The following is a 14,608-nucleotide window of genomic DNA, read 5'->3' on the forward strand; positions in this document are numbered from 1 at the left end:
CAATAGAGGAAATCTGATGTTAACCTTTGGCCTCCATTACACACACACACACACACACACACACACACACACACACACACACACACACACCTGCACATAATACACACAAACATGTACACATATGTACACAACACACATATAAATATAAAAAATTAACAAAATGGTCAAACACTTTACTGTAATTGAAAATTAACCAAACACAGGAATATTGTATTAATCCCCATTGAGAATGCACATGTTAATAAATCTCAGTACATAAATGTTTAGTATCAATAATAATGCATTAAAATTGCCCAATAGTTTATTTTGGCCCACCTAAACATGATTTTTTGTGATGCTAGAGATCAACCTTGGGGTCCTACACATTCTAGGACCTACATATACTCAATGGTACACTACCATTGAACTACATACCTAGCCTTAAAATGTGATATATAATAGAAATTAGAATAGGACAGAAACATTTTCTGTGAGTAAAGTTCATTTCAATTTACATTATCTGTACTTTCTTTTGGGGAGATAAATATGAAAAGCATATTTTTTTTTAAAAAGCAGAAAACTAAAAGAAAAATACACAACTCATACAGTAACCTCGTATCTGAGTCCAGTGCTGATTAGTGTTGTGTGGTGTGACAGTGTTCACAGTGCTGCTGTACGTTCATAACTAAGGCGACAGTGAAGTCGTGATGTCATAGACAGAAACTCTGCCAGAAACAGCTTGGATTCATGATCCATTTGATTTTGAGTTAATTTTTGGTCACTGTATGTTCAGAAACCTTTGACAGCTGCCAATATTCTTGCCGCCCCCGCGTTCAGTTAATGTGGTGCATTACATCATTTTCTTTTAAGATGCTAAGCCAATTTTGAAATCTTGGAACAAATCCCACTTGTTCTTTGCTCTATAATCCTTTTTCTATGTTGCTGGATTTGCTTTGCGAGTGTTTTATTGAGGATTTCTGTTTCTTTTTCATTGTAGCTGAGGGTATAATCTGGGACTTTGTACATGCCAGGCCTGTGCTCTACCACTAAAATGCACTCCAGCCTCTCGTTTCTTTCTGAGTCTTTATTGGTAAGAGATACTGCAGTTTCCTTTTCTGAAGAGAGCTTTGTCTGGTTTTGGTGCCAAGGAAATACTGGCCTAACAGAAAGAGTTACTTAGTGTCCCCATTTTATTTTATTATTATTTGTGTGTGTGTGTGTGTGTGTGTGTGTGTGTGTGTGTGTGTATGTGTGTGTGAAGAAATGGTATTAATTCTTTAGATGTTCAGGATGAGAAATTGAAATGTGGATATAACCCTTTCAAGCACACAATAATAAGGAAGAATGGTTGGGTTTTAGGAGCTGAGGAGAACAGAACAGAGTATTGATGAGAACATTTAGCTCCAGAGGAACTGACAGGCAGGTTTGCCCTAGAGGAGAAAAGGAAGTTTTCATAGGCTATCCATCAAAGGTGCTCCCTCATGCTGCGTCTTGTAGACAGGACCCAGCTTGTAGGATGACCTCATTCCTCAAAAGAAATTCTCCACCTGGGCAAATTTTTCTTTGCTTCTAGGCCAGTTGAAGCTTGCTCAGAAGTGTTAGAGCTGTTGGCCTCCCCTGCACTTTTTTTTCCTATGTGGGTGTGTAACAGGCTCTTTGAACATCAATAACAGTGTTGCCTAGCACTGGTCTTGGCATGCCCCAAGATTTCTTTGGTTATTTCAGGGGGTGTCTTATAATTTTCCAAACTAGTTCACTTTAATTTTCTTTCAGGGAAGAATTATATGTCATTTTAGAAGATGCTTAGTTACCGGTACATGCATCAGGGAGACAGAAAAGGAAGATATGTGCCCAGAATGAAAAGAATAAGAAGCAACAATTTCTAACCTATAAACACCTGAGAATCTTGGGTTATAGGTATCTAGAAGTGTCACTGTACCTAATGGAGTGCTTGCCTAGCAATGGTCTGTGGTGGTATTGTATTCCCCAAAATATTGTGTACCCTAATAAATTTATCTGGGGTCAGAGAACAGACAGCCACTAGGTACAGAGGCTAGAAAATGGTGGCACTCACGCCTTTAATCCTAGCATTCCAGAGACAGAAATCCCTCTGGATCTCTGTGAGTTCAAGGCCACATTGGAAACAGCCAGGCATGGTGACACATGCCTTTAATCCCAAGGAGTGGTGGTAGAAGGCAGAAAGGTATATAAGGTGCAAGGACCAGAAACTAGAAGCATTTGGCTGGTTAAGCATTCAGGCTTTCGAGCAGCAGTTTAGCTGAGAGTCATTGGGATGAGGACACAGAGACTTCCAGTCTGAGGAAACAGGATCAGCTGAGAAGTTGGCCAGGTGAGGTTAGCTGTGGCTTGTTCTGTCTCTCTGATCTACTAGCATTGACCCAAATAACTGGCCTCGGGTTTGATTTTATTAATAAGAACTTCTAAGATTCCTGCTACAATGATCCCTTAACTGGAATGAGGCTAACCAAGAATCCTACTCACTTATTACAGGTTTGGGAAAGGTCCTATTACATTAGAATAGTTGTTCAATAAACACTGATTTAAATACAACCATCGAATCAATAAATCTTTGTGCATATATGAGAACAGACAGTATGTAGGGGATAACCACAAAGGTGGATATAATAATAGGCCCTAAAGAGATGGTGGGTATGAACATACAAGGTGATAGATGATGTTGTGTGGCAGTTTTATGGCCTAGATTTTAGGCAATCTCTACTCTCTTATGACCATGTCTCATTTTAGAACTGCTTTTTAAAAAGTATCTACATAGAAAAAATAGGCCTGTGTGTATAGAATATGGTTGTGACAAAATAGTGGACAGTTTACATGGACTATGGCATAGTAGAGAAAACACTCCATATAAGCAGGAGTTAGTTACAGCTTTGTTGAGTTACCATAAGTGGGATCACCATAAACATTAGTAGACACATGAGAAAAAAAATCCACTATGAAGGAAAGTCAACCAGCACAAGAAAGAAAAGTGGTGCCCCATGAACACAAGAGATTAATTAAAATTGTTGATTAGATGACCAACAATCTGCCCTCTGTACCCAACATTCAACCAAAAAGATTTTTAAAATGGCATCTACACTAAACATGGATAGACTCTATACCTTGCCATTATCACCTAAGTGCTTCAGTATAACTGTTTTAAATGTATTTTTAACTAGAAAATAATAATTGGGTATGTTCAGAACATACCACATGGTATTTCAATATACATATCTTATGTATAATAATCATTTTAGGTAATTGGCATATCCACTACCTAAGACATTTATCATGTCTTCATGTTGTGACCATTCAGAGTCCTTTGGCAACTTGTGTGAAACATATAATTTTTGTTAGCCATAGTTATCCTACCCTATCATTGAACATTAGAAGGGTATAACAGTTATTTATATAGTCTTTATATTATATTAAGTATCATGGATGTTTCACTTTGCTTTCAATTGCTATGATAAAACATTGACCAAGAACAACTTGGGGAAGAAGGGATTTATTTGGCGTCTATGTCCCAATTGCAGTCCATCAGGAAGGGAAGTCAGGATAAAAACTCAAGGCAGGAACCTAGAAGTTCAATCCCTTTCCATGGCTTGCTCAGCTTACTTCCTTATATAACCCAGAGCCACCTGCCTAGGGTCAGCACCACCCATAATGGGCTGTGCCATTCCTACACAATAATGAATCAAGAAAATGTTCCACAGGCTTGCTATAGGCCACTCTGACAGATATATTTTCTCAGCTGAGATTCCCTCTTCCCTGTTAACACCAGCTGTGTCAAATGGATAGCTAACCAGCACAATAGCTAAACTAGAAGTAGATCAGTCTATGAAAATGTTGTGCTACTTTATAGAAGTGTTTTGAGTACCCATAGAGGTTTTGGTACTATTTTTAAGGGAAACATTCTAATACTTACTCTTTAGAAAGAACCATGTTGACCAGTGTAAGAAAATAAGCTTCAGTAATAAAAGTATGTATGAAATTATACTATAGTTTGACTTTAGGATATTCTCCAAAGACTTATATGTTTAATCTTTGTTCCTTGTCCCCAGCTTGATGCTTTTGGAAGATATTAGTTGCCCTTAGAAGTTGGGGGTATAGTCGGAAGTCAGATGTCACTGGCGGCATCTATTTGAAAGGAATAAAGAACCCCAGTCTCTATCAGTGTCAAATAGCTCCTCAGTAAGGAGTGGGGCCTGGACAGCACCTCCATCATCTATGCAGGATGGCTATCTTGAACTTGTGTAGGTAACCACAGCTTCTGAGTTCATGAATGTGATAGCTATGCCAAGTCCAGAAGACAGTATTTTATAGTGTTCCTCCCCATCCCCAGGCTTTTACATTCTTTCCATCTTTTCTTCCATAGTGTTCTCTGAGCCTTGGGGGTAGAGGTTGATATAGATGAACAATTTAGAGCTGAGTACTCAGTCTCTTATTCTCAGCATTTTAACTAATTATTCCTTTCTGCATTAACTCCTGCCCACTGCAAAAGAAGCTTCTCTGGCCTACAGTAAAAACATAACTTCTAAAAGAAGACAATTTGACAACATGGTCATGTGCTGATTTGAATGAGAATGCTCCCCATAGGCTTATGTATTTGAATGTTTGGTCCCAGTTGGTAGAACTGTTTGGGAAAGATTAGGAGGTGTAGCCTAGTTGGAGAGGGTTTGTCATTGGGGGTGGGATTTGAAGTTTCAAAAGCCAATGCCTTTCCCAGTTAGCTTGTTCTGCCTCCTACTTGTGGATCAGGATGTAAGTTTTCAGCTATTGCTCCAGCACTTATCTGACTGCCTGCTGCTGTGTTCCCTATCACAATGGTCATGGACTTTAAACCTTGAAACTATAAGCAAGCCCCCAATAAACTCTTCTATAAGCTGCATTGGTCATTGTATCCTATCACAGCAGTAGAGTAGTAAGACAACCATTGAACAAAATAACAGTGAGTTCTACTCTCGGACTTATGACCTCCCAAGTCATGGGATTTTCACCAGAATTATAGTCTCAGACATGAAATCTCTCCCTCCCCACGCAGCTAGCCTCAAATCCAACCAGAAGTCACAATGAGGTAACTAGCCTCATGATGCCATACTATTGTACCAGTGGGTATAACATTATCTTAATTTTTAATGAGAACATATACATCCAAAAAGAATTAAAGTCTTTTGTAAATACAATTATGCACAGTGATATACAATTTTCTGTGTTTCATATGTAGTCACTTTAAAAGGAATTTTAAGGACTGAAACTTCATCTCAGTGGTATGTTATGTTTGCCCAGCACTTTCAAGGTCTTGGGTTCCATCCCTTGTACTGTAAGAGAAAAGAAATTTCATATTATTATATCATTTGGAAAGTGGGGCACAATCATATATCTTGGCTCTTAAAAGAGTAAATAGTTCTCATGGACCTTGAGTTACAGACAGTTATTAGTCACTGGCACTGGCTATGAGTGTAGGGAACTAAGCTCAAGTTCTCTGTAAGAGTAGTATGTGTTCTTAACTGCTGAGCCATGAAAACCATTTTACAATGTAAATGTAATTGTTATAAAAATCTATACCACTTAGTAATCATCATTGACTTATTTTGGGGGTATGGAACTTGGGCCTCATGCATTCTAAGCAAGAGCTGTTGTATTCATGCACATCCCTCTCCCTAATCATCTTTTAAAAGCAATAGCTACAGTTCCAAGAAGATACAGATGGAAACACAGGCTAGTAGAAGCCTTTCAGCACAAAGCAGATCAAGTGTCAGACACAGTAATGATACAGAAATAGTGAGTAACATGATAACTAGACACATTGAACTTTAGAACCCATTAGAGACCTTCCTTCTCAACTGCACAAATATTAGATCCCAAAGAAAACATCAGGAAGTCCTATACCACTTGAAAGATTCCGAGCCCCTTTCTTAGCACAATGCCATCAAGCTATAATAAAACCAAATATGAAGTTTTTCATACATTCATTCCAACTAGAAATTGAAAATGTATTAAACAACACTAAGGTTAAAAACAAAACAAAACAAACAAATAGCAAAAAAAGAAATAAAAATACTAGATATCAGAGAATATTGGATACATTTAGAGATTGCAAGAAAATATGTAGTTTAAAATAAACATAAATAAAATGCATAAATTGTATTAACTTTGAAAGTCACAAAAGCAAATGTGCTCAAAGAAATCATAAGTAATAAAATAATAAGTGTGGTTGCAGAAAAGCAATAATGATGTAGAAAAGAAAATGAGCTGAATTGATGAAAGAAGAATAAATAAATAATTTGCCAAACTAACCAGATCAAAATAAGACATACAAATTATATACAATAAGACAGTGAATAAATAATGTGGACTATCAATAGATGAATGAACCAAACTGACTTACAAATGAATAATATAAGTACCACAAACACAGAGAGGGAAACAAACCCAAGAAAGTTTGGAGCTTGGTATTTTGACTGTAAGCATTAAGTCTAAAGGAAAGTGCTGTGAACAAATAGTGGAGCACATGGTAGGTTTGATTTTTACACAGACCTGTTAGGTGCTTTTTACTCTCATGGGGCTAGGAAGAAGCTTAGGCCCCCCTGTACACTAAGCAGGTATTCTGCCACAAAGCTACTCATCGCCCAGTTGGATGACCTAAAATTGCTTTTGTGGTGTTGTTTTGGACAAATAAGTAAATGTTTTGATGCTCATTTGAACCGGGTTTCTAAGGTTTGAGATGCAGAAAGGGGAACACCAGAGCTGGGGACATGGCTCAGTAGATAAAATCCTTGCTACAGAAGGCTAAGGACTAAAGTTTGGATTCCAATACCCATGTAAAAAGCTGGATAGAACCTGTGAAACCTGTAATCATAACCTGTAGTAAGACTTTTTTTTGTCAGACCGTCAGCTACCCAATAAGGACATGGAGACTTATTATTAATTATAAAAGCTTGGTCGATAGCTTAGGCTTGTTTCTAACTAGCTCTTATAACTTAACCCGTATCTTTTAATCTATGTTCTTTTACATGACTTGTTTACCTTTACTCTGTGTCCTCTCTGTCTCCTGGTGTCTCCACCCTTCTTCTTCCCAGTGTCCTCTCTGCCTGGAAATCCTGCCTAGCTATTGGCCATTCAGCTTTTTATTAAACCAATCAGAGCGACACATCTTCACAGAGTACAAAAAGATTATTCCACAACAATAACCCTCAGGAGGTAGAGATGGGATCCCCAGGGCAAGTGGCTAGCTAGACTAGCCCCAACAGTGATTTCTTACTTTTGTGAGAGACTCTGGCTCAGAATATAAAGTGGAGAATGATCCAGGAAGAAAACAGACACGAACTTCTCACCTCTACATACTTGTGCACATGCACCCACACATATGTGAACATGTATGAAAATACCACACACATATACATATGCAAAGGGGGAAACAAGAGCAGGCATTCTACTGTGCTAATTGAAAGTGGAATTATTGGTGGAGACTCCTAGCTTGTGACATATTTCTTTCTGTGCATATCTATATCTGTTTTCTTGTCTATTGAACAAAAAGTTGGTACACTGCATCTAATCCCAAGTGACCATCACCAGTCATGGTAAGATTACAGTGTCATGTGTTTGCTCCTTTGCTGAACTAAGAGAACATAGTCTTCCTCTTTGTGGCATTTCTGTCCCAAGCTATAACCCAAAGGACACATTAGTTATCATAAACTTGAGGACTTATTTCCCCCGACATTGAGCTTTATCCTCTCAATGTCGGGTCAGGTCAGGTAAAAAAGATGGAAGAGCTATTCCAGATTAAAGGAGAACAGCAAGCCATGAAAACTAAGAGCCACATATGATATTGGATCAGATTCTGGACAAAAGGGCATTATTGGGAGAGTTGACAAGATTTAAATTTTAGATAAGATAATGGTATTCATACTAATTTTCTGATTTTCAGCTGTACTTCAGTTAAGTAAGAGACTATCATTGTTTTTAGGAGGTAATGCTGAAGTATTCAGGGACAAAGACATGTTATGTCTGCTGTTGTACAATAACAAAGTCCTAATATAGAGAGAATAGTAAAACCAATGTACTAAGACAAAACAGTCGAATTTGGATGAAGTGTAAATGGGAGTTAGTTGTACTGTTTTCTAATGGGTGGTCCTGTGCTTTCTAGGCAAGCACTCTCCATTGAACCACATCCCTAGCCTGTTTTGTTGTTGTTGTTTGTTTGATTGGTTTTTTTTTTTACATTTTTACTTTTATTTTGAGTTAAGGGCTCTATAAGTAGTCTAGACTGACCTTGAGCTCCCTTGAACTTGTGATTGTCTTGCTTTAGTCTCCCAAGTAGCTGGCATCACAGGCCTGTGCCACCAGGCTGAGTTTCTATTGTTGCAACTTTTCTAGTACTTTGAAATTAGTTCACTTTAGAAAGTAACAAAAAGGAAGTATTTTTAAAATCATCAGAAAGGGGCAGGAGAACTACCAGTTTGTCAGTTTGAGCCCAGCCTGAGCTACATGGTGAGACTGTCTCAAAAGAAAACACCCCAAACAAAACAAAAAGAAGAGGTTTAGGTCACTCACTGCTTTCTTTATTGTTGGTGATTAGTAAAACATTGAAAACAGTAATTGTCATCAGTAGATGACCCCAGATGGGTAACTAATTGACGTTCAAATCACAGAGTGCACATTAGATGGATGAACTCCGTCTAATAGACCTGTGAAAATGTAGAGATCTCAAATATAAAATCCATAGGTAAAAAGAGCAGTGGCTTACTCAGGGCTTCGAGGGCATGCCCATGGCAAATAGCTTGTGTGGGAGGCAAGTCAAAATGTGAACTCTGTAAACACAGAAAATAAAGACGGAGATTGTGGAAGAACAATCTCTGTCTTTGAAGAATTTTTTTTTCAGGCATTTGAAGAAAATTCAAGCAAACACATGATTACAATGCAGCAGGAGGAAGGCAGCAATTAGTGTGTATTGTGCTTAATGCAGATGGAGGAGGGGTGGGAAGGGACCTGAGAGAACAATCATTTCCCTGCAGTGGCAAAACCTGTCTCTCTCTCACTAAACCAAGTCCCAGAAGACAAGAAAGGGTTACCTCAATAAAGCATAGGAAGAAAGGCATGTTTCAAGAAGACAGTGTGATTTCCACCAGGAGAGCCTGGTGCAAACAGCTAGAGAGGTTTCTTGGAGCTGGGGCAGAGGAGGGGAGAGGTGAAGCAGCAGACGAAACAGTTCAAAAGTCCATTTGACAAAGGCTCTAGACCTAGCTAAGGAGTTTGATGGCCTGAAGGGGAAGGCAGATCAGCTTCCTGAAGAAGAGAGTAACAACTGCGTTTTGAATTTCACAAATGAAGGCTCTGTAAGATGACCAGTTATTCCCACTGCCACTTCTAAGGAAGAGAATAAGGCAAGCCGTAAATGGGGGGAGAGGTCTCAACAGAAGTAGCAGAGGGAGCAATAAATATAGTAGGGTGTCCAGCCAGCAGAGCTGTGGGCAATTAACTGTAGATTTTCGTTCTAGGCGTCTGGTGTTTGTTTGCTTGTTTTTGGCTTTGGACATAATCTCACAATGTTGCCCAGGTTGGCTTGGAACTCAGGTAATCCTTTTATCTTAGCCTCCTGAGTACTAGAATTACAGGTGCACGACACCATGCTGGGTTAGAGTCTCATTTTATGCCACCTGACCCTGCTCTGGCCACTTCTGATTGGACCTTATATCTTCCATGTTTAGTTCATATATGAAAGGATCAAGAGGAAGGATTGAAGGTCATGGTTACTGCTGGAATGGGTTTCCCTGTAGGTTGTGAGTGATTTTAGATTCATCTTGAAATTTTTAATTACAATGTGTAATTGCAACACAGCTCTGTGACCTCTTAGGCGTCCGTCTTATTTCTGCACTTTTCTGGGCATTTTAATTAAATTTAATAACAAAATGGCAAACAATGTTGTGGCAAGAATTTGTGAGCTGAAGGTCACGGGAGGATTTGAGCTCTAGGAAAAAGGAGTGAAAGCCGAAAGCGACGTGGGTGGAAACCCAGCAGTTCACTGTGTGGGCGGGGACCAGTGAGGCCAGGACTAGGCTGCTTGTGCGGGTGGGTTGGGCAGGGAGACCAGGGACAGGAGGGGCCCTCTGGTCTCGGCCTCGCCACCGCCTCTGGCCTCTGCTTCGCCCCACCCCTTCCCAGGCCTGGGCTCTGCCCTAAGCCCCGCCCAAAGCCCCCTACCCCGCCAATCATAGCCCCTCCTCCCTCCGTGACGCTACCTCCTGTCTCCTGGTAACGCAGGGGTCAAACAAGCGGCCGTTGAGGCCTTTGCCTGGTCAGATTTCTCTGGTCAGATCCTCGATCCTCATCGGACGCTGACAGGCATGGCTCTGCCACTTCTGCCTGGCAACAGCTTTAACCGCAATGTGAGTAGGCAGGACGCCCGAGGTCCTGGCCAGATCCTGGGGTTCAGACAGGATCCGGGAGTGTTCAGCTCCCTAGATCTTACGGGAGAGCTAGTTTCTTCCCTTTCCTCCTGTGCGCTGAGTACACCTAAAACCAAACTTCGTGCTCCCTCCTCACTTCCTCTCAAAGTGCATCTGAATGTTTTCCTTAGGTGACATCTAAGTACAGGTAGCAGGGCCGTCCAAAGTAGCTGGTGGTAGTGATGATAAAAACCACGGAGTGTTTAAAGTGTGTTCGGTGATGTGCTTTAATCGCCTTGGGTATTCTCAACAGCTGTTTGAATTAGATAACCATTTTTGTTCCCATTTACAGTTGAAGAAACTGAGGCCCAGAGCTGGTCTTCGTGGTGATGCTGATTTTCTTTCAGGCAGCTAGTCTTTACAGCCCATGAATTTAATTATTATCTTTAGTACACTGAGTGGAAAAAAAAAAGATTTTGTTATTAAATAGAGGAAATCCGGCAGGAGGCATGGCAGATAGGGAGGCCTTCTATTTGCCTATAAAGTTTAGTACCACACTATGAAGACAGGTACCTAAACCTGGAGTACAAGATGAAAGTACAAACACACAAAACAAAACAAACAACCCCCCCCCCAAACATCACAACCCCCCCCAGAACATTAAAGAACTCAGCAATGTAGCAATATACCTAACAGGAGGAAAACTAGTCAGGCTTTTGTTCTCTAGAAGTTACTGCCCTTTACTTGGGTTTGCCAGTGCCATTTAGGAGAAGGTATTAAAAAATGATAAAAAGGAATTCACATGGAGCCACTCAAGGTGTTTGTAAACCTCTGATCAAAGTTTACAAAGCATTCAGTGCACCAAATTGACTACAAATTCTGAGCAGTGTTTGTATCTGAGTTGCTGGCCCTAGAGTACCAGTATTATTTGTAGACTTTTCATCTGAGTTTGATTTTTAACCCCTCACGTCAGTTAGTCGGTTCAACTTCGAACATTGCTTTGTGCCTTTCATTTCTTGGCTGATGTAAGTTAGAGACTGGCCTCTGAAGCATAGCACTGCTCTTTGGTAAGATTAAGTCAGCCAAATAAGAAAGGCTCCAAGAAGGAGGGCATGAAAAAAGATTCCAGAAATAAAGAAGCATGCTGTGCAAAAGTAATTTTAATAAAAAATGTAAGCAGAGCCTACAGCTTTTGGCTCTGCTATGCTGATTACTGTTGCCCACTGCCTGCAGAAGAATCTCAGCTCTCACATGCAATGATTAAGGGTGGGAAGGGAAAAAGAGTGCTTGGATGAGATATTTTAAAATCAGCAACATAGTACTGAGTGTACTTTGCTTTTTTTAAAACTTTTTTATTGGGAAATATAACACATGTGCAGAAAAATGCACAATGGATGGTTGTGAAATGAACACCAAGAAATGGAATACTACCCCTACTCTCAAAGCAGCCCCTTGACTATGGTTGCCATTTTTAGCAGGTAAAAATAAATGTTCTGAATATTGCCTGGGACCTATTTAAACTAAAATATTACTTGTTTCGAATTCAAATTTAACTGAGCATCTTGTATGGAACTCTATGGCTCTTTTTTCCCTTTTAACCCTTACGCCATTCTCCAAATGTAACCACTATTTTGACTTTTGTCAATATAAAAAAATAAGATTTACTTTTTACCTTTGGCCTGGTTTTGAACCTTTTTGTATGTGGAAATGTCCTGTGCTTTTTGTTTTGTGACTTTTTTAGTTCTGCATTATGCTTTCGAGATTTGTCCATGTGGATAATGTTCCATTGTATGGATATGTCCTGTATCTAGATCCTTCTGTATATTTTACTCTTGATAGACAGCTTCTTTGGGGCTTTTACAAATGCTCTTGCTATGATTCTCTTGTTCATTTCTTTCAGGATGATTGCTGGATTGTATGGCACTGATATGGGAGCTTTAGTGGACTCTGCAAAGTGATAATTTTCATTTCCATCAGCATTTTTTATTTATATTTTTTACTTCTAAATGTTCATATTGTTTAGTCTTTTTAAATTTTACAGATTTGGTCAGTAGATGTACTGCAATTCTTTGTAGTCATAAAGATTTATTTTTAGTTTTTGATTTATTTACGTGTGTACAAGTGTATTTGCCATGTGTGTTCAAATGTCTTTAGAAGGCAGAAGAGGGCATCAGAAGAGGGAGCTGGAGTTAAAGGAGAATTGTGAGTTGTTGTGGCTTCTGGGAACCAAACTTGGGCCCTCTGGAAGAGCAGCAAGCACTCTTAACTACATACCCATCTCTCCAGTCTATCCCACCTCTACTTTTGTTGTTTTAATCTGCACTTCCTAGTGAAGTTGAACATTCATTTTTACATGCCTTTAATCCCTGTACTTAGAGGTAGAAGCAGGCAACTCTCTGTGAATTTAAGGCCAGCCTGGTCTACATACTGAGTTTCAGGACAGCCTTAGTGAGTTCAAAAACAGCCAGGGCTGCAGAGAGATGCTGTCTCAAAAAATGCAGCAAAATGGTCATTTCTTATGAGTGGTGGTACACTTGAATTTCATATAAATTCCCAACTGGTCATATGATGTATGTATATTTAACTTGATAAGAAATTGACTCCCTACCATGAGACAGGGTCTTATGTATCCCAGTCTGGCCTCAGTTGGAATTTACTATTTAGCCAAGGATGACCTTGAACTCCTGATCCTCCTGCCTCCATTTCCCAAGCATATTGAGAGAGTTTGTTGATAAGTATTGTTTAAATCTGGTTTTGTCATGGAATATCTTGTTTTCTCCATCTATGGTGATTAAAAGTTTTGCTGGATATAGTAGTCTGGTTGGCATCCATGGTCTCTTAGTGGCTGTCCAGGAGTTTCTGGTTTTCATAGTCTCCATTGAGAAGTCGGGTGTAATTCTGATAGGTTTGCCTTTATATGTTACTTGGCCTTTTCCTTTGCAGCTCTTAGTGTTTTGATTATTATATGGCGAGGGGACTTTTTTTTGGTCCAGTCTATTTGGTGTTCTGTAAGCTTCTTGTACCTTCATGTAATGTTCTTCTTTACATCTGGAAAGTTTTCTTCTATGATTTTGTTGAATATATTTTCTGTGCCGTTGAGCAGGAATTCTTCTCCTACTTCTATCCCTATTATTCTTAGGTTTGGCCTTTTCATGGTGTCCCAGATTTCCTGGATGTTTTGTGTTAAGAATTTGTTGGATTTAACATTTTCTTTGACCGATAAATCTATTTCCTCTATCATATCTTCAATGGCTGAGAGTCTCTCTTCCATCCCTTGTATTCTGTTGGTTATGCTTGCATCTGTAGTTCCTGTTCATTTACCCAGATTTTCCATTTCCAGAATTCCCTCAGCTTGTGTTTTCTTTATTGCCTCTATTTCAGTTTTCAAGTGTTGAACTATTTCCTTCACCTGTTTGATTGTTTTTTTTTTCTTGGCTTTCTTTAAGGGATTTATTGATTTCTTTCGATTTTTTGTTTGTCTTTTTCTCCATTTCTTTAAGGGAAGTTTTCATTTCCTCTTTAAGGGCTTCTATCATCTTCATAAAGTATTTTTAAGGTCGTTTTCTTCTGCTTCATCTGTGTTGTGATGTACAGGTCTTGATGTTGTAGAACCACTAGGCTCTGGTGTTGACATTTTACTATTTATGTTGTTGAATGTATTCTTAAACTGCTGTCTTCCCATCTGGGTTTGGAGTAATTATAGGTACAGGTGTTGATTCTTTCTCCAGTTGGTGCAGGTAGTCCTTGTGCCTCTGGGGCTGCTCTTCCTCTAATCAGTGCAGGTGATATCTGTGCCTTCAGGGGGCCTCTGATGCCACTGGTGCTGGTGGTGGAGTGCCTGCTGACTGGCTGTTGGGGCTCTTCCTCCAATCAGTGCAGGTGGTGGCTGTGCCTCCTGGGGCCTCTGAGCCACTAGAACAGCCTGGTCAGAGGAGACTAGCCTGCTGACCCCCTACTGTGGCTTTGATGGGTGGGGGGGGGAGCACAGGAAGTGCCTTGGGACCTAGGTCCTAGAAAGCAGGGCTGCCCAGCTGGGAGAGCAGCCACTCATCTCTTCCTCCCATAGTTGTAGGTGTAGGTGTAGGTTGTGCCTCCAGGTCCCTTTGATGCCACTGGGGATGGTGGTGGAGTGGCCTGCTCACAGGAGACTTGTCTGATGACCAGCAGGTGGGGCTGTGATGGGTGGGGGGATTTAGCCATTTTAATGGACATATAGTATATTTCAT

The 14,608-nt window shown here is 39.9% G+C and overlaps 1 protein-coding gene across 1 annotated transcript in view; it reads left to right on the forward strand.

Annotated features, from left to right (window-relative positions):
* Positions 1-10,240: 10,240 nt before the first annotated feature.
* The window catches only part of Efhc2 (EF-hand domain containing 2), a 177,183-nt gene continuing 172,815 nt past the window's right edge, over positions 10,241-14,608 (forward strand). The window contains exon 1 of the mRNA XM_006976872.3: positions 10,241-10,382. Coding sequence (XP_006976934.1) covers positions 10,341-10,382 — 42 coding nt within the window. The 5' untranslated portion in view covers positions 10,241-10,340. The remainder of the gene's footprint in view (positions 10,383-14,608) is intronic.

The sequence above is a fragment of the Peromyscus maniculatus genome, chromosome X (genome assembly GCF_049852395.1).
Source record: "Peromyscus maniculatus bairdii isolate BWxNUB_F1_BW_parent chromosome X, HU_Pman_BW_mat_3.1, whole genome shotgun sequence".
Classification (NCBI taxonomy): domain Eukaryota; kingdom Metazoa; phylum Chordata; class Mammalia; order Rodentia; family Cricetidae; genus Peromyscus; species Peromyscus maniculatus.